The sequence below is a fragment of the Pomacea canaliculata genome, linkage group LG4 (assembly GCF_003073045.1).
Source record: "Pomacea canaliculata isolate SZHN2017 linkage group LG4, ASM307304v1, whole genome shotgun sequence".
NCBI lineage: Eukaryota > Metazoa > Mollusca > Gastropoda > Architaenioglossa > Ampullariidae > Pomacea > Pomacea canaliculata.
Window position 1 is genome coordinate 16,222,710 of NC_037593.1, and position 20,171 is coordinate 16,242,880.

The window sequence follows — 20,171 nt, forward strand, 5'->3', positions numbered from 1 at the left end:
GTGGGGGGGGGGGACATAGGTGAGAGAGCACTTAGAGTGTGACAAGCACTAAATTTATCAGGAATGAATTAATGTGCAGTCTTTTCGTGATAGGTTCAAAGATTGCAACCATATGTGTGTTTGTGCGCCGCGTACGCGTGAGAAAAATATAATTAAACTATACGAGTTCATCAAATCAATAAAAAGAAACAATAGCTATTAATTTTACAAATCTTACATTAGAAATGTAATGAAAAACATAATGCACACCACCTTACTAAAAGCAGGACTCTAGATCGTATTAAAATAATTAGCACAGATGATAAATAAAACTACATTGAAAAACGCATAGCACAGAAATAAATTCTGAACATGACAAGACTAGGAATGTCACTCCTTCTCTCAGCATATCTCCTATATATACATAACATGCACTCTATCATACACACCGTATTTCTGGAGATGAGCAGTACTCACCACTGGGGATAGTCCGAACTTTTCGTTAGCTCCATTACTGTTTTTTTCATGAAATATCACGTTTATTGCCCTTTTTTTTGTTGCAGTAAAGGCAGTCATACTGCGCAACCCTTTGTTTTTGGAGCTGCTTGTGGTATATTTCACTGTACTTTTACTTTCTTACGGGAAGGCTTGCGTATCTTCAGGCTGTCATGCGTGTTTGCGAGAGTCCCGGGAACAGAATGTTAATGTTTGTGGATGCGCTTTCTTTCAAGCTGCCGATACATTGAATCAATTCCTGGCAACGCAAAAACCTACAAAGACTAAATAAAAATAAATTTTACTGTTTTTCTCAATCCACTCACATACACACTCTCACAAAAGCACTTTCACACCCATGCAACCCCTTCCTCACACACAAAACACACTCCTTCTCTTGCTCTATCCTAATTTGCTAGTTTTGTTAAATTCATTCTATTAGCATGAAATTTTCTCTTTCCCACCTCCAAGACAGTCCTTTCTCTCTGGCAAAAGTGTATCATATCATATTCTTTCTCCTTTCGTTTTCATTCTAGAAGAGACACACTGTTCTATGCTACATACTTTTAAAATGAATTCTTCTAAATATTGCACAAAACAGTTTTGCCAATTTCAATACAGTTTTCTGTTGCAAGGATCTACCTAAATAAAGAAGGCGCCTGTTCTTATTTTCCATGGATGGTTCCTGAGCATGTGCAGTAACAAGAGAAAGATGAGTCTGTCACACACATAGTCATGTGAACTCAAGTTACTTTAAAGGTGACTTCAGACTGCCTAGAATCCAGTGCCCTCGAAGTTGTGCACTAAAATCTGTCAGGAATGAGTTGATGTAAGAGTCCTTTTCTGACTTCTTGGTTTCAAAGATCACTACCAGGTAGATTCGTGGATCAATCTTCACGATGAAGTACGTGCTCAGCGCTTTCTAAAAAAAACCCCAAAAAATGTGGTATTACATCACTCAGATTGTATATTAACTGTGATGGTCCAGTGCTGAATACTTTATGTCACAGGTGTAAATATGGGTACGTATACTGCAAAGAGGACAGAACTAAGAATGTTTACTCTTACTCTTGCACCAGGTAAATTAAAGCTGTTATTCTTACATCGGTCTTACTTCATCTTTTTTCCCCATCTTATTTGCTGTGGAAAAGTAATAGGTGAGAACAGGATGAAAGAGAAAGTAGTCAATGAAGATAGAGGGGAAAGAATACTGAAAAGAAGGGGTGATGGAGGAAAGATGGAGAATTCACAGGAAGAATAAAAGCATGGAAGCAAAAGGAAGAAAAGAAAGAGAAAGACAGGCCATCATGTATTCATATCCATTGCACATGCATCTAGACACACAAATATTACACTTAATACATATTAGACATACAATATGTACACACAGAAAGGCATATGCATGTACTCATGTTCATGCACACAAGTCTCCCACACCACATACAGAAGCATAGAGAGACAGAAGTGCGCACACACATGTAAACACACAGAACTGTACAGTACCGAGTCGAAGAAGTAGCTGCACTTTTCAGCCAAGCATGTTGGAGTTATTAGCATCAGGACATTCGGCCAGTGACCCATGGGCTGCTCCTAAAATTGAAATATTAATTTTTTTGATGAATGAACAAGATGGCCTGTAAGTTACTCTTACTAAAAAGAAAGCTTACTGAGAGATACAAATAAATGGATGTTTTTTATTTTAAAACATGGTAATCTTTTATCTGTGGTTGCCAAACATCTACCCCCAACATCTACAAAGGAACAAGTTCAAGTTAGGTCTAGGAGAATATCTCTCTTAGTTTTGAAAAGTTTTCATTGTAAATTTTTCAAATGTAAGGCTGAGAACTTTGCCCTCTATGGCAGAAACAATTCCTTGCATTTAAACACACCGAAAACCAAGGAAATCATCACTATTTTAGGCACTTTCCACAGCAGTTGGTTCCTCTAATTCTTGATGAGCAAAAGAGCTGAGCGGTTGAGGTAATCATGTAATTTGGTATCAACTTAAACTCAAGGTTGTCATTCACAGACTCTGTCAACTATTTGTACAAGAAAGACTAGAGCAGGCTGCAATACACTTTGCAAGCTATGCTTGTCTGGCATTATGATGCTAAATCACTATATATATATTGGCCTTAGAGTTAACTCTCAGACTGCACTTCTCTTTTCCTGCTGCTGCTGTACCACTTCCTCTTCTGCTTCACTTCTTTATACAGGGCTTATGCTGTGTCAGTCAGTGCACCCAGTAGTAAGATACTACTTACCTTACTATAGCTGCTAGAGTGTATTATTCAATGGCAGGTCAAAATAGATGGAAGAGGACTGCATCATCAGTATCTTTGTTATAAGTCTCAGAAGTGTATGATATAATGATACAGAAGCGCCATGTGCCTTTTTAGTTTAGAAGCAGATTTAAGTAATAGTGACAAGAGATGTTTATATTTGGCACATAAGATTATGCAATCGACAAGGCCAACAAGTTGAATGTGCATGTGTGTGCACAGTTATGTGAGGGTACATGTAGAGAAATTTATGTTTGTATGAATGTTGTGTCTCTGTGTGTTCACGTGCATGTTGAAATTACCCTTATGAGTCCTGAGTTTGCTTTTCGCTGGTTACTTCATGTGGACATGGTGTCTTTACATTTGTGAAAATGTCGACTGTTTTACTTTATTCTTTTTTAAAAGTATAAGTCCAGCATTGGCTGGGGAACTGAACTATATATAAATCATTGATTATTTTTATTACCTCTAGCAAAGCAGACTACACACGAATGCAATGACATGGTGCAATTGTGGACTACAAAACTACTCATAAAGATTTAGGTTATTTTAGCTTTACTTACATTAGGGTATGTCAGAATTGCTGGGTAGCTGTCCATGCCTTGCGGTATCTCCACAGGTCTATCTGGGTGGTGGTAGCCATTTCCAGTCCTGGCATTCTTCAGTCCATTAGTATCCAGGACAAGAGAAATATTGTATGCATCAGAGCGCTTCTGAAATGTAACTATCCTGAGACAAATAAACAAAAGGCAACAAATGAACATCTTTCATGATGTACTTAATGCTATTTACAATTTACACACTCCTAAAAGATGATTCTCAAGGAGGCAGTAAGAGTCTTTTAATAGGAAATGGAAGCAATATGCATGCCTCGTGCCACAAAAATCTCACATTTTAGCAAGATGTCATGACTAACCATTTGAGTTAATATACATCCACTCTACCCCAGCTGTCATGGTCTATGATTACTAGTATTTTCTTGGCTGCAGAAAAATGTCAACTTACTTTGAAAAATAATCTTCTGGAGCTTTACTCAACCACATTTTCATGTCGTTAGGTGTTGAATGCTTTGATAGGGTGGCATAAAAATATACACTGAACTGAAACAGAAAAAAAAATGAAAAAAATTTACCTATGATCACCTTTTTCTCATAGGCAGTTAACATCTGACATGTTAGTGCTTCTTCTCATTGTAATAGGAGGAAACTTTTGCAGAGTATTTATCTAAATACGATATAACCATAATCTTTCCAATCAAGGTTACATGAAAACAATGAGATTTATTCACCTTTGAGACCAGAAAACCCTTGAATTTGGCAAGCCAAAGAAATAAAGCTGGCATTGTGCTTATTTTTGGCCCACTGGCAAATGGTTTCTTGGACTGCAGACAAAAAGCCAAGTCAGATCTTGTAAGTTATTGTTTCTTCATTATTTCCAAAGTGTTTAAAAAAATCAAATCCTCTACATAACAACACAAACTCCAGCATCTACTCCTTTCGAACAAAAAAAGCCCTAATGTCTTCCATCAACCAAGCAGAAATTCCAGAGATGATTTTTTAGATATCTTTCACTGCAGTTGCCACAATATTTTAGAGGTAAAGTCAGTTGAACCTTGTCCTGACTTGAACTGATATTTGTAGGTTTCTTGCTATTTACAGCAATCTCAGAAATTGTGTGTTTAGTTTGATTTCTTCTCTTAACAAACCTTTACAGTGTTGTACTGATGCAGAAAATGGAGAACACCACAAACTCAGTCAAATGATTAGTGTACACAACCAGACATGTTTATTTGAAAAAAACCAAACCTGAAGCCAGAACTGAAAGTAGCAGTATTGAGCAAAGCATAGCATGGCTTCTAGCTCTCAGCTAACCTCTTTCACATTAGCAGCATTGCGCCACTCCTGAAGTTTGCTGTGTGCAGAATGGAGTTGCAGCAAAGATGGAAGAAACTGCCATTCAGACATCAATATCTGAGCTTGAAGCAAATGACTGAGAACATCACACTCCCAACTGGAAAAAAAAATGGTTCCAGCATTCAGCATTAACTTCAGTTAAAAAGTAAAACCACCAAGTTTCCCTCAAACTATTGTATCAATTGTTAACAGTTTGTCAGCATTATCTTTCATTTAATAAGTGAGTATAATTATATATCTATTCTTGAGTTGTAAATGTACAAGAAAAGAGATCATATAAGGAATAAATTATCTGTAGAATGAAAAATCTCTTTTTGTCTTCATTTTCTAATCACAGTCTATCCAGATTTTTTCCTTTAAGCCTACATGTTGTTCATCAAAATGACTTTCCAAAACTTTAAAAACCTGATATATGGTAGAAAATAATGATAAGACTATATGAACATTCAATAGTTACTGGTTAAAATTATCTAGTCAATGAAGAGAAACGGCTGGGTAAAGAGATGGGTCTTTTTTAACTACTGAATTAGAAATTATACCACCATATACCCCTTCTCAACATTGGTTACATTAAAGAAAAACAGTAACAGTCTGTAGCTTACTTGAAATAGCTCCTTAGGGGCGACAGCAATGGGTGATGAAACTCCTTGCCATGGGCCTGTAAAATGTGATTCACCATCGTAGACAAATCCTCAAAATTCATGTGCCGATGAGCTCCTAGGTTTGACACCTGCTCGTAACTACATCATCAGTTAAGGACTTCTCAACACTGCATGACTCAAGGATTTAATTTGCAGCTGGATGTGACTAAGCATTCATAAACACAATTTAAAACACTTATTACAACTTTTTTTAATTGAGCATTTTCATTTGCCATAGGAGTTCTAATTATTTCTACCAGGCAGTCAAACTTTGGCTCTTGATCAACATACATTTACTGAGAAATCTGTTCAAACCAAATCAATGACTTGATGAACTCAAAGACACATCGTTCTGGGTTTCTTTTTTTTTTTTTGGTTGTAAAGAATTCGTGGTTTGTGTCCTTTTGTTACATGACATTATGTTCACATCTCCGTAGAAATCTTCAAAATAAATGTCAAGCAGCAAACCAGAGTGTCTGGATGAGGTGTTGATGTGCACTTTGTCTTTCATGTTATTCTCAAATCCCCATGCCTTCTCCTATTTCCCATCCAGTTGTTTATACATGTAATGAGGAATGTCCATCAGCTATTTCACAAATAAATTCTCTTATTTCTGTTCGCACCGACACTTAACCTCTTATTTCTGAAAATTGTGCGTCTTATGAAACATAAAAATTTTACTCATTCTTTCCAGTTATGTTTGCCTCCTCTTCAACTCCACCTGACTTCTCTGAAAAACAGGGTAACCTCTGCATGTTGAGGGTCATGCTTATACCTTTAAAAGAATCCTGAATCTAAATGACTACACCTGAGAAAAACATGAATTATGTTATTTTTTAAACATTTTTTTTTAATGTAAAATATTTCTATGGCTGGATAAACATGAACATAAGTTCTGATGATTGACTTCTTGCCAACATCACTTCACCAGAGCATATATAAGGATACAAGTCCACCATTTTCTGTCGTGCTGCTAGAAAATGATACAGTTGGCCACAGAGGTGTGAAAGGAGTATCTCAAATTCAGCTGATGACAGAGACGGTGATGGAAGAGAAGCTGATGGCGAGGAATGACGACTGGTAGGTGAAGAAGGGGCCGAGTCTGACATGCGCTGATATTCTTGCATTAAGAGCAGATGCATAGTCCGCAGGTTCTGTGGAAATAAAATGCTTACTGCTAGGGTACTTGCTAGTAAGCGAACAAGTTTACGGATAAATAATAATATGTGTGTACATATGCAAGTGAGAGAGAGATGGTAAATTAAAAATATTAAAGTAACAATGCTTGAAAATTGTGAGAAAGTAAAGAAAAAAGCAAAATCTAAATCAACAGCAAAGGTACGGATATGCAGAATGCTAAGAAGAAAAAAATATGTTGAGACAATTTTAGTAATGATGGCTTTATCCACATGAACTAGTCAGCCAAATGAGAATTCTTCTCTCTCCCTTCTTTCTCAACCTGAGCTGAAGTTCTAAATTGAATGAAAAATACATGATCACTCACATCTTTGGAACGCCCAATAGCATGAAAACGTTTCTGTTCCAGGAAACTTAAGGATAGATACATTTTTTCTGCCATGACAAACTGTGACAAACACTGCACCAAAGCCCCCCAGGATGCTGTTGTAAAGGCCTTGTGAGCCTCCTTTTCCTTGTCCTGAAATCAGTCCATTCATTACTTCATCAGTTTGTAAATTCAGCTCAGCTCTGTAGCTCATGCAATAGATTCAAATGAGTGCTGTGCTCTTCAACTTGCCTGTTGTGCTCCTCATTCCATCCTTGTCCTCTTTTATCTGGTCATTACTATACAAAGCAAACAATCATTGCCAGAATTTCGGGTGCTGTGAGATGTGTCTCGGATGTACAAGATATGATGCATTACCATTTTAGTTTGTAATTATCAGTGAGTAATAAAGTTCCATAGTTTGGTGGTGAGAGAGCTGGACTATGAAGTGCAAGGTTGCTGGTTTGAGATCTGATTGGCCTGTGGCTAGAAAACTCTCCTTTCCTCACCCCTATAGAGTAACTGCTTATGGAAAGAGGTTGGTCTCTGTCTTCCAAATGATGTGCCATAGATGTACTGGAGCAACGATTTTCATATCCCCTGTGGTTACTAGGTTACTGGATTCAAGACTTGAATATTGTGGGTTAAGAAGAGCCTCCCAAAGCAGCTTAGAAATTTAAAAAAAAGAATTTTTTTTAATGTATCAGCAAATCAAGCAATTTATATATAAATATACACATTGTATGTGTGTGTGAATCTTATCGGGCACGAACTCAATAAATCTATCATGGTAAACACTTACCATCATCTCCTTGGCTTTATCAAAAGCCAGCTGACCCAGTTTTGAGAAAAACGTCTCCAGAATCAGTTCTTCTCGTGGACCCATGGGACTGGCTAAACATGATGCACTGGCCATTTTCAGCCAGTGTGTACTGTAGGTATTTCACTGTAACAAGATCCTTTAGGGGAAAACACATCATGACTTTTGAGTGACTTTACACAGATTAACATGGATGGAGTTGACTTAAATATGCATTGACATGCTATGTGTTTTTGTTTCATGTTATACCATTTAAACTACTGAAAGTTGGTATACAACGCAGCAACTTCTTTTAAAGCGAGTTGTGTGTTTTTGTTTATCAGTATCAAAATGGGTGAACTTATGACAATATATTGGAAGTTTCTTAGATCTGTGTGTGCATGTTTTCTTTTATTAATTAATAGTCACATTTGTACAGAGCTTTCTACTTAGATGGAAAACTTTATTATTATTATTATTTCTCTATGTGAATCTAGATGTTATTCAATTGCGTGTATCAAAGTCGACTGCTTCCTTGGTGTTATATTGAAAGCAGTACGATGTCATTGCTGAAATACACCTAAAATAAATGTCTTTTAAAAACAAAATGCACCACTAAAGCATAACTAAACTGTGAATTTTTAAAAATTTAGAATACTTCAAACTGTCCATTTCTTACTCTAAGCTGAAGTATTTGTAAAGCGTTTGCGACCACAGGTCAGCTGACCACCAGAATGAAGACCAGACCACTGGCGGCGACACTTTGATAGTTCATAACGACCAAAGGTCTACTCTCCACTCGCCTGTAAAAATGTTACACTTATAAACATGATAGGATTACACGCATTTGATATTTCAAAGAATGCTTCGTCCCTATTTTACAAAACAATTGGGTTTAATCCACACACATTTTGTAGCTCAACTTCTGCAAATATAGTCTAAGGGAATGAACTCTATCCACTTCACTATTCAAGGGAAATCACAAATGTTTTTGTACTTGTTTATCAACAGTTGTTTCCTCCCTTAGACCATATAACAAAGTCTCTCCCTTCATGTTTCGCCGTGATCTGGTCTCAGTTGCTGGACACGGTGTTAAACAACACTAACAACCACGTTTCGGGTCAGTGAAGCTGCCAAACAGCTGGTTAACGTCGCCAGTAATGTCAGTTAATGCACTCTGAATAGTTAGACTGTATCGCAAAACGCACTCCAGGGAACAACTCGTCTTGTACAAAATACGAGAAAAAATAATCTCTGATGTAAAACTATACACGAACTATTTTATTTTGTAGACATCTCTGACCATGCAGTTGCCGCTTACATTTCCTCGAGGATCTGATCTAATCTGACGAAACAGACCTGTTCTTCAGTTGCCGTTATCTCGTATATCCACATGGTTTCTAGCTAGAGATTTCTAGGATCCTGCATGTGAAACCAGTTCACTCAGTGCTCTTGAAGTGCACAGTCGGAACTATCCCCTTTCATCGTCACCACACATCAGAGGTGGGCAAAGTTTTCTTTTTGCGGGCCGGTCTCAAAATTGTAAGCTATGCGGCGGGCCAGGTAAAATACCAGAAACCCAGGCCAGGTAACTACACAACAAACCTAGTGATAATGGAATGGACAACAAATGAATACATAATAGCGTTGACTTATTGTGTAAAGTGAAGCTGTTTGAATTCGGTCACAATCAAACTTTAAAACTAGCTTTTCTTTTGAAGGCAGCCCCGATGCTCTCTAACGAGAGATACTTTCCATGTCATCTATATATATGGCGTGAAAAATGTCAGTCGTGTTGTTTGCTATATTGTACTTTGTGGTAAAATGTTTTACCGGACTGCCAATTTCTAAAGCTGTTGTCCTTAAATTTCAATGAAATTAGCCTAGGCTGAATAAAAATATGACAAAGTGCACTGCCGGCCGGCCCAAAGACATCCGTGGGCCGTAGTTTGCCCACCTCTGTACTTGATGCACCTCTAGTGACATCACCGACGCCTTCTCTGGGCCAGCAAGCCGGATACAAGTTTGTTTAGAAATACATACAGAGTAAGCAAAATCTTGTGAGGGAGATATCGTTCTGTGTAGGTGGAATTCTTACCTGTATGCGGCCAAATTAAAATTCCCTGCATCGCTGTGACCATGAAATAAAATGTGGAGGCTGGTTTATCTATTGTGGAAAACACGAACCGGAGATCCGTATGGGGCAAACGAAAGTGTTACAGAGAAAGAAGAGATTTCCGGTAAATTCCTCCCACTGTTGCTTTAAGAAACAGAGCACTCATTGTATTTTAGACTTTAATGTTTCTTTTACATGTTTGTCATCAACTAGAAGCGGTAGCCAAGCGGATAGAAAGCACCAGCGACCAAACCCAGAAGAGAGCTCGCTACCTGGTTCTATCCCTGTATGGCACAATGAGCATCCTCCCCCGTCAATCCAGCTGTGAAATGAGTTCCTGACTCCTTAGAAGGCTGGGGAATGTAAGGCAGAGAGGGAAAGATGATACTTCAGAAAACAGTCGTCCTGGAGAAAAGTGCGGTCACAGCAACACCTCACTCCCCTAGCAACTGTGAAATGGAAATAGGCACGTGATTCTGCGAGGGAGGTCAAGGCAGAGGAAAGAACGAACAAACTTTATTGATGAGGCCAAAGGTCCAGTTCAAAGAGTGAGGGCTTTTACAAGCTGATAAACAGATAATTTTTGATTGCCAATCTTGATAGCAATCATGAAGACTCTTTTTAAAAGCAGAAACAAAAATGTCAGGATCTTCAACCTTTTGTATGCTTTGTTAGACAATCTAATCACAACCATGCACAAAATACATAACCAACACTTAATAGTTTTTACAAATATATTGATCTATATCAGGGGTATCCCGTCGTTTTGCCGTAAACTAGTCTTTAGGAGTTAGGTATGGGACTTGCAGAAATCATTTCAGAGCGAGTAGAGGAACTGTTTGAATGAATTAAATTTGTTATGAAGCTGAATATTTCAAGAAGGTAAGTCATCTTGGGTTGAATTTGTCTATCAAACATTTAAAAAATATGATTGTTTGTGAGTAATAAGCTTTTTTAAGGCAATTGCAAATAATGTAAAAATTGTGTGAATTAAACTTTCATGAACTACGGTAATTACCTGTATAGAATAATTTTGTAAAGTATTTTGGGAAAAAAGGAATGACTGTCAGAATTTATTTGTTAAGAATTCCACAATAAGCCCACCGCTTCCTGCTGCATTACAATTTCTTGAAGCATTAATAGCTTCGAATATTTCACTTGGAAGTATATCAGACTTAAGTCTCCTAAGGAGCTTTCCTCATCATCACTAAATCATCTTTATCATTCATTTTAAAAGCATTTGTGTCATCAAGGGTGCTTCAAGCTGCAGAGATACTTTCCATGCCATCTGTATATATATATATGGCGTGAAAAATTGCTGCTTTGAGATCTGATTGGCCCCTGGCCAGAAAACCCTCGCTGTCCTCATCCCTCCCATAGCACCTGGTTATCAAAAGAGGTCAGGGCTGAGGAAAGAGAGGGTTGGTCTCTGCCTTCTACATAATATGTCGTAGCTGTGAGAAAGAAATGTCTTCCCATGATGATGATGATTGATGATTGATGATTGATGGAGATGATGATGATGATGATGATGATGATGATGATGATGACGATGATGATGATGATGATGATGATGATGATGATTGATGATGATGACGACGACGACGACGAAAGCACAAAATCTCGGCCAGCAAGCAAGCTCCATGCGCACGAAACAGTTACAATGATGTTCCACGAAGAACAACGAAAAAAAAACTTTTAAAGATTTGTAATTAGTGGGTTAAAAAGACATCTCTAAAACAGCTAATGTACTTAAAAAAAAGAAAGAAAATCACTTTCTTTCTGATAAACTCTTAGCATCATTAGTCTTTATCAAGAGCCACTAACACAATTTGGACAAAATCTCAAGAATTAGTTCTTCTCGAGGAGCTGCTGCAGCGGCTACACATGATGCACCGGCCCTCTTCAACCAGTTAGTGTTTAGTGTAATTAGAGACTGTGGGAAAAACACATAAAGAGATGACTTCACAATGGTCTTCTACAGATGAACAACATACAAACAGCAGTCTATCAATTCGCTAAAAATGTAGTGACAGGTGTAAGAACAGTTTACAATGTCTTTAGGCTGGCAGTGTGTGTGTGTGTTCGTTCTTTTCTTTTTAATGTTCACCCAGGCAGCTGGAGAGTGCTGTACGGGTTACACGTAAATATTTGCTGTATCAGTGTGGATTTTTGTGTGTGTGGCATGAATTAATGAGCACAGGAGTAAACAGTCTGCTCATTTGTATTATTCAAGATACGGACGTCGTAATGGATTTTCCTCGCTAGCGATGATATTGTATTTCTCTCTTTCTCTCCATTCTGTCTGCTCGTGTTTCTTTTTTATGCACGCGCTGTTTGTTTTTTAAAGCACCCCACTATGACGGTCTCATCACGGGCAGGTAAAAAAACAATCAAACAACAAAAACAAACATACAAATCTTGTATCAGCTTATTTCGTCTTTTGTGCACACGTGGTCATTTATTCTGGATGACAGAATACGCCCATAGTAGATCAGTATAGCTAAATCTGTGTGTGTGCGTGTGTGTACGCTTGCTTGCTTGTATACAAGTGTGTAAATATGTGTGCAGGCGTGGAAGGATGATGAAAAAGCAGAAGAATGAGGAAAAAGGCGAGAAAGTGTAGTTCAGCCAGCAGACCGAGCGAGCCTCAGCTGCCAGAGATAAGTACCCGAACTACCCGTTACAGCCCTCAGGCAAGGATCCTCCCGTACATGCAAGTGACAAATACCCGGGTGTCAAATGTCGTCAAGAGGCTTTGCCTGGCTCACGTGGATCAACGTGCGACATTTGACACCACGACTAACGTGGGTCCATTATCAACAAAGACAAGAAAGAAAAACGAAGGTTTTCACAAGGAGATGTCAAAGCGGATCACACGAGGGCTATGTCGACAACAGTCCCTTGGCAAGCTCACGTGCCTGGGTAAGCACCCGCTAGGATGTTGTTTTTCTTGTAAAGCCGCAAGTGACATCCTGAAAGATAGAGACGGGTGGAACACAGAGAAGAACTGGAACTCCTGTAGTGTTTACCGAGCAGAAAGTTGTTAGGTAATGAGACCTAAATTGGGTAGATGTATCAGCCAGAAACCCTTCCACCTGGGGAAACGACCCGAAAGACTTCCCCCGGAATAAAAATGACTCACACGGGCTTGACACTGAGGTATTAGGGATACCCTCCTTCTACCCACCACCAGGCCCCTACGTCTGGTGTGTTGAAAAACAACAATAATAAAAAAAAGTGGGTAAGATCCGACAAAGCTGTAATTATCCCGGTTAATACAGAGACCACTGGATGGCGTGACACGTGGCTCCCATTTGGAGGCATTCTTACCTGGATTGAAATGAGAGACTGCATGCTGAAGAATGTGAAAGTGAGGGTGGAATCCATTTGGCAGAGCGGGGATGCCGCTGACACTGACGATCTGAGCACGGAACCCAGGACGACAAGAATGCCATCACACTGAGCAAGAGATTCAAAACTGGAGAATGAATGATCTGTGGAACGGTTGGATGATGATGCTACGGATGAAAGGTCCGTTCTTTGTGGCTGTTGACGAAATGAAGATTAGTATGTCAAAGTAATCTTGGGTGTCCTTGTAAATGCAAGATTTAAGATCTCACGGCGTGGCCTCGTCTGCTGCGTTCCTTCATTCGGCTTCAGTATGTCATATAATAACGTTTTCGTTTTTGTCTTCATTTTCTTCCTGTCGCATCGTCTTCTTCTCCTCATCTTACAGTCTCTGACCTCTTCTCCCACTGTCGCCCACTGACAAGGCTTCGTTGGCAGAGTTGAGGGTAAACAGTCTCCCCTCCCCTCCGGGAAAAAAAATATGACATAGAAGTACACGTGCTCACACACACATGCATGAAGTCGTACACAATATTCATGCAACGTGGCCCAGTCCTAAACTTTGAGCGCTCTTAACGCTTTGTAGGAACTCGACACATGATTTGATGGGTTCGGGTGACCCCATGGGGTCAGCTGTAATAAAAATAATGTCTGCAGACGCTGGCTCGTGCATCGTATTGCTTCTTTGACAGTCTCTCCTCCTCTCGTGGTCGTCTCGGCGCGTGGTTCGTGTCCGACTCTGACTTAATTAAGTAGAGGCTGATGTTGTGAAGACCACTTGAGGTCCCATAGGCTCTCTGAAGACGACCTCCTGTGAATGTAGCAGTTGTAGCGATACACAACGAACTAGACGATCGTCTGTGCTCTTTCTTTCTTTGTCTCTGTCAATGATTATTTCTCCTTCCTTCGTTTATTTTGTTTGATATTTTTTTCCCCTACTTTGGTAGCTTGTTCGTTTGTTTATTTTGGCAGCTATTTTTTTTTATTTTAGTAGCTTGTTTAGTTTAGTAGTTTATTTGTTCATTTATTTTGTTTTTGTTTGATTATTTTGGTGGCTTATTTATTTTGATAGCTTGTTTATTTATTTTGCTTCGTTACTTTTCTCGATTTTTTCGTGATTTCTCCTTTTTTTTTTCATGTTTTTTTCTTTTTCTCTCTTTCTTTCATTCATTCTTTTTTTTGCTTTATTTATTTTTCTGAATTTTTTCCTTCATTCCTTTTTCTCTTTATTTTATTTATTTTCTCTTTCCTTCTTTAATTCCTTTCTTTCTTTCTCTAATTTTCTTTCTTTTCTCTCGTCTGTCCGTTGGTCTTCCTTCCCTCAGAATGCCTTAGCCTCGTGTGTATGTCTGTTTTTCTGTCTCTCTGTAACCTCGCAATACGAGGAGAAATGTTGACATAACAGGGTAACGTCTTTTGCAGCTGGACATTTGTTTGTTTAGCTTACATGTACAGATTTTATGGGTTTTATGCTGCGGTATGTTGCGGTGGGTGCGAATGCATTTTTCCGAAATGCACTAAAAGAAAATAAAAGAAAACAAAACAAAAAAAGTTCATCATTTTTGTCAGCAGTGACCGCCATGTCACATCACACGGGATGCTGCGCCAAGTGATGATTGCCCAAGACAGTATTTGGAGGTTTGTTTGTTTGTTTGTGTGTACACGGTTCGTGTGGGTACCATCAAGCCAAGGAGGAGGTGAGGAGGGGACTTTTCGTGCTGCCAACGGAATTCTCTCTCATTGTGACTCGTCGAAACTACTGTACGAGAGAAGGGAGGGTGTGTGATCGGCTACCCCTCCCCCAAACTCCCTCATCATTCTTAACAACAGTCCTCACAATTATCCTCGAGTAAGTGGAGAACTTCAGCAAGGAATGGGCTACAAAAAGATTTACGCATACAAGTGTTGAGCATAAGTCAGTAACTGACAGTAAAAGGATTCTTTGGACGTATTTACCAAAAAATATAGTTCTGTACAAGCGCACACACACAGGGGTCAAAGATAATTGCTTTCAACTAGATACAACAGACTTAACAAGGATTTTTTTCTCCTTTTCATCGCTCTTCGTGAAAACCTGGTAACTTTAACCTGTGAATCGCCCTTACCTGTTCTTACCTGGTTTGATGCCCATGGACTTCGTGTACATGTTCCACGTTGGATCCACCCCTTATTTATTTACTTCTTTGTGGTCACTGATCCGTGTCTATCGAAGGAGGACAGACCGGCGCAATCTTTCTCCTCTGCCTGCATTATGTGGAAGAATTGAACAAGTTTCTATAAAGAGTAGACAGTTCTGTAACTGGAATCAGGACCCTCGTTGTGTCCGATTAACAGTTAAATCTCAGTGAAGGGACCGTTGTTAAGGAGAAGCAACTCATTTCTTTCATTTTTTCGCGACGTTATTATGTTACACAGCCTTCCTACCTCAGTCAGGATATATTTTGCCCGATTCAATAAAAAATTTGTAAACCTACAATAAATAAAACAAATTTCAAAAAAATAAAATAAAGACTAACAGAACTTATCATTATGTGTATGTGAGAGAGAGAGAGCGAAAGAGAGAAACAGAGAGAAAGAAAAGAAACAATGGAAAAGCTCAGCCACGAGTGAGATGCACAAAACCTCGGGTGTTTGTCAAAGCAGCAAAGATCAGTAACCCAGAAGCTGATGCATGGCAAGGAGGAGTTGAGAACGAGAAGTCTGCGAGACGTTAATTTCCCGCCCGACTGATTTACGGGTGGCCTGCGCATGCTCTGTCTTGTCTTCCTCCTGAAGCGGTTTACAACTCTTTCTTGCCTTCTCCTCCACCTCCACCACGACCACTTCCCGCCTCCAGAATCGTTCACGGGCAAGGCCAGTAAAATCATTACTCGGAGAGAACGAAAAAAAAAAAAAAAACGAAGAAAAACATCCACCCAGCCTCCACTAGATGCTGATGCTGTCGGTACAAATGAAACAGAACTATTTTTAAAACAGAAGTTTCACAGAAAGAAAGCCTTATACGCAATATGTCGGCATGTAGACGCCACAAGTTTACTTTACACGCTCGAGTAATATATTTTTTAAAATACGTAAATATTTCGCTTCTTTATTTTTGTTTATTTTATTTTTTTTATATTTAATCCGCTCCTGCCAAAGTCGTCTGTGCGAACTCCACATCTTGATCAAGTGGGTGGTGCGATGTGTCTAATGCGTCATGGCATGTCTAACGAAGTAGACTGAAAGAGCTACCTGTGGTTTTTTTTAATTGAAAGAATTTGAAAGTAGAATGTATTTTTAGCAGTGAGTGTTATACTCGTCACTCTTCATCTTCACCCATGCTCTTTGTTGATGTTTCTCATGGTGTCACCGTGTTTCTTGTATGGTGGACTGTCGATGGAAGAATTCGGCACAGCGCATTGAGCTCGCCTTCGCACAGAAAAATCGCTCTACAAATCTTATTATTACTGTTGTTATATGACGAAAATGCCAGCCAGTCGGCTTTTATGTTGAATACTCTGTTTGGAAAAGATACATTTCCAAGCGAAACACCAAAGTCCATATCAGTTCCTATCCACAAAAAAACCAACAAAACAACAAAATGAAACCAACCAACCAAAAAAAAAAAACAACAACAACAACAACAAAATGACACCCACCCACCCAACCAACCAACCCAAACCCAAACTGAATCAACCAACCAACCCAAACCCAAACCGAACCAACCAACCAACCCAAACCTAACCAACCAACCCAACCCAACCAACCAAACCAAGCAACCAGGCATATGAAATGCTCGACAGCAACAACAGTAACAACAGATTGTCCAGCCTGTAAGAAAACACTTGTCACGGAGGATGAAGTTCATTTTGTGAGGCATACGAAAATATATTCGTGAAAGGATTAGTTTCTTCCAAATCTCTGACACAAAGGGAATGTACTGGAACGAAGGAGTGGAGATGATATTATCTCTGTAGGAAAATACACAGCTGAAAAAAGTAAGATTAGGGTAAAAATAATTTCAGCAACACAAGATTAAGAAATGATTGCGCAAGGTTGTGTATAACTTTAGACTATCATGGATGTAGACTATGTAATTTATTATACAGGATTATGTGTGAGCTGCTGTCTGTAGTTTTGTGAGATAAAAATGTTTTCCACCCGCCCTACCCGTACAGCATGAATTAAAACGCATGATGATCAGACATAAATATTTTTCATACACACACACACAATCTGTTATTCACACACACACACACCATACAAACACAAATCTGTCATTCACAGACACAATTTCTTTTTCTCACACACACTCCAAGCAATCAGAAAATCGCATTCACACACATACCACACAAACACACACACATACCTCTCATTCACACACACCCTCTCAACAAACAAAACACACACATGCTCTGTTATTCACACACAAACAAACAAACACAAACACACACACACTTCTCGCACTCTCCTGTAATATGTTCTCTCATTCTCCTCTCTCTCTCCAGTCATTGCTATTTTCGTCAGTGTGTTTTTCTGGTTCTGTCTCACTGGATGCCATGAACATTTTGTGCTGACACCGGAGACAACATTTCACGTGTGCACGAGCCTCAAACCCTGATCCCTGTAAACGAAAATATTTTTATCATGTTCGGACACCCGCTTGGCTGTCACCTACCCGGCGTTATCTCATGAAAACTTCATTTCTGTTAAAAAAATAAATATGTAGCGGATCAGATTTGAAAACTTGTCAACTGAATTTGTTAAAACAATTTTTGAAGATAAAGAAACTGTGCAGCGCTTGTGTTCAGCTGAGAAACATGCTTGAGTTATATCTCCCCCTTTTCTCTCTCTCCCCGGATGTCTCGGACATTGCTCAAATGAGCAGTTACAATCTTTGCACTTCATCTTAAAGTTCTCTCCTTTCTTTCTCTCTCTCTCTCGAAGTCACGTACATTGCAGACAATATCAATCGCAGTCTTTGTACTTTTTTTTTTCTTTCCTTCCTTTTTTTCTATTTTTCTTACAATCTCTGTCACACTTTATAGGCAAATGTCGCGCGATGTGTATGTTTGCGAATGTATGAGAGAGAGAGAGGACGGAGAGAAAGATTATTCTTTCCCAATGAAATATCTGTGTATTTCACTCCACTTTGAAAGGGCCGTTGACCCATTAAGTAAAACAGTTCAGGTCAGCTGACTTCTTTCTCTCTCTCCTGGTTGTCTCGATGTCTCGGGTATTACCCAGACAATCAATCACGAGGCCAGCCAGCACGCGCTGCGGCACAAGCACGTCACGCTCCGTGGCAGCTGTGTGAGTCAGCGGACCGTGACGTCAGACCTACACACAGCAGGCGACGGTCTGGAATCTCAGGTGACCGCTTTAATCCCGAGGTATTTCTGTCTTGACTAACACCGGGCAAGAAAAGCAGCTGCAAGCGAGAGGGAGACTAACGGGTACAACGTCAGACAACTTATCAAGGGGAGCCTCTACCCAATGAGAAACGATTATAATGATTATAGTGATTATAGTGATTCAGAGGTGTGTTCGTGGAGGTGTCCGATCGGATCGTGTAGTTCCGCTAAAATACTCGATGAAATATTTTTTTCATCTAACTAAATGAATAATTTAGGTACTGCTCGTATTTATGGACATCGGCAAGTTAATCACTGGTAAAACTGCCCTAGGGAACTAATGAACTCTCGAATTAGAGCCCTCGAGTGGGCAAAGTTGCCCATAATTACTGAAAAAGATGTCATTGCGCATGAGTGATGTCAGAAGTTCAGGTGGTAAACAATAATGAATAAGAGAATTCAACTAGAAAAGAAAATCTAAAAGAAGTGAAAAACTTGTAAACTGGACATTTTCATTCTAAGTGATGTTTCTCGATCATGTAGTACACAGCAAAAATACTATTTTATTTTCACTCAGGCACACAATGACCCACTGCAAAAACAAACAAGAACAAACAAACAAACAAACAAACAAACAAACAAAAAACAAAAACAAAAAAAAAAAAGAAAATAAAAATAAAATAAATAAACAAAAACAAAATCGAAAGGCACCATGCCCATTGTGATATTCAGTGTTGTTTTTAAATGTCGTCTGCTCAGATTGTCATTCAATTAAGAAATCGAATGAACCAGACTTTTCAGTACCGTTACATGTGGTTCTTGCCCACCCCGAGTCTGTGAGTGCGGAGTCTGAGCCTCTGTCTGTGGTAGTGTAACAGGCTTGTAAGCGGGCTTCGTGAATACAAATCCTTGTCCATCCTCCAGCCAAGGAAAGCCTCTTCTCGCACACCGGAACTGGCGCTAAATGTTTGGACGTCAGGGAAGTGACGTCATCGCGCACCCGGCAATGACGTCGGGTGCAGGCTTTAGTCAGGAAGGTCAGCAAGGGTCGCACGCCGACTGTCGCGGCAGTTGAAGACAGGCCACGAGAGTAACGAGAACAATGTCCGAGTCACCAGAGGACCGTTGGCGTGATACAGTACCCTCTACCCCTCTACCCGTCTTCCCCGGCACCATGTCTCCTTCTCTCGCTATGGCAACGGTGATCTCCCACCAGGACGACGTGACGTAGTGTTTCTGGCAAGCGGCAGTCGTGTGCCCTCATTTCTCTCGTCTCTGGGGCAGTCTGCCAGCAGTCTCACGAGTGTTTTGTCGGGACCCGTCTCTCTCCAACAGTTTGCCCATCCGCCGGTATTTCTCCCATTCGCAGTCGTAGTCGTAGTCGTAATCTCCCTCTCTCTGTCTCTTCTCTCGGTGTGCAAAAGACAGGCAGGTAATTAGTGTCTTTGTGTTTCTATCCTCGTCCTCTACTTACCGCATGCGTACGCGTGCTGTTGGACTAATACCCCTCCACACACACACACCCTCTCCCAGATCACATCCTCTTTTCACTCTCCCTCCATATTCTCCAAGTGTCAATCGCCTCCCCCTTTACGAAATCGCATAAAGGTAGAAAACGAAAAATACAAAACAACAATAACAGCAATAAAGTTGTGGAGCTGGCTTGAGAAGCGACACAGAGATAATAGAATCAGGCAAACAGACAAAAACCATAAACAACTTTAAAATAGCTCGAGGTACAACAGCAGTATATACATA

At 39.6% G+C, this 20,171-nt stretch overlaps 1 protein-coding gene across 1 annotated transcript; it reads right to left on the bottom strand.

The window, feature by feature from the left end:
* Window positions 1-179: 179 nt before the first annotated feature.
* LOC112562375 (KICSTOR complex protein C12orf66 homolog) lies at window positions 180-8,561 on the bottom strand. The gene is made up of 11 exons (XM_025235617.1): window positions 8,293-8,561; window positions 7,617-7,773; window positions 6,815-6,967; window positions 6,259-6,464; window positions 5,272-5,409; window positions 4,628-4,766; window positions 4,045-4,137; window positions 3,762-3,856; window positions 3,320-3,485; window positions 1,978-2,064; window positions 180-1,396 (listed from the first exon to the last, which is right to left on the bottom strand). Exons 2-11 carry the CDS (start codon window positions 7,728-7,730, stop codon window positions 1,223-1,225), a joined length of 1,365 nt encoding a protein of 454 aa, XP_025091402.1. The 5' UTR covers window positions 7,731-7,773; window positions 8,293-8,561; the 3' UTR covers window positions 180-1,222.
* Between the last annotated feature and the right edge of the window lie 11,610 nt (window positions 8,562-20,171).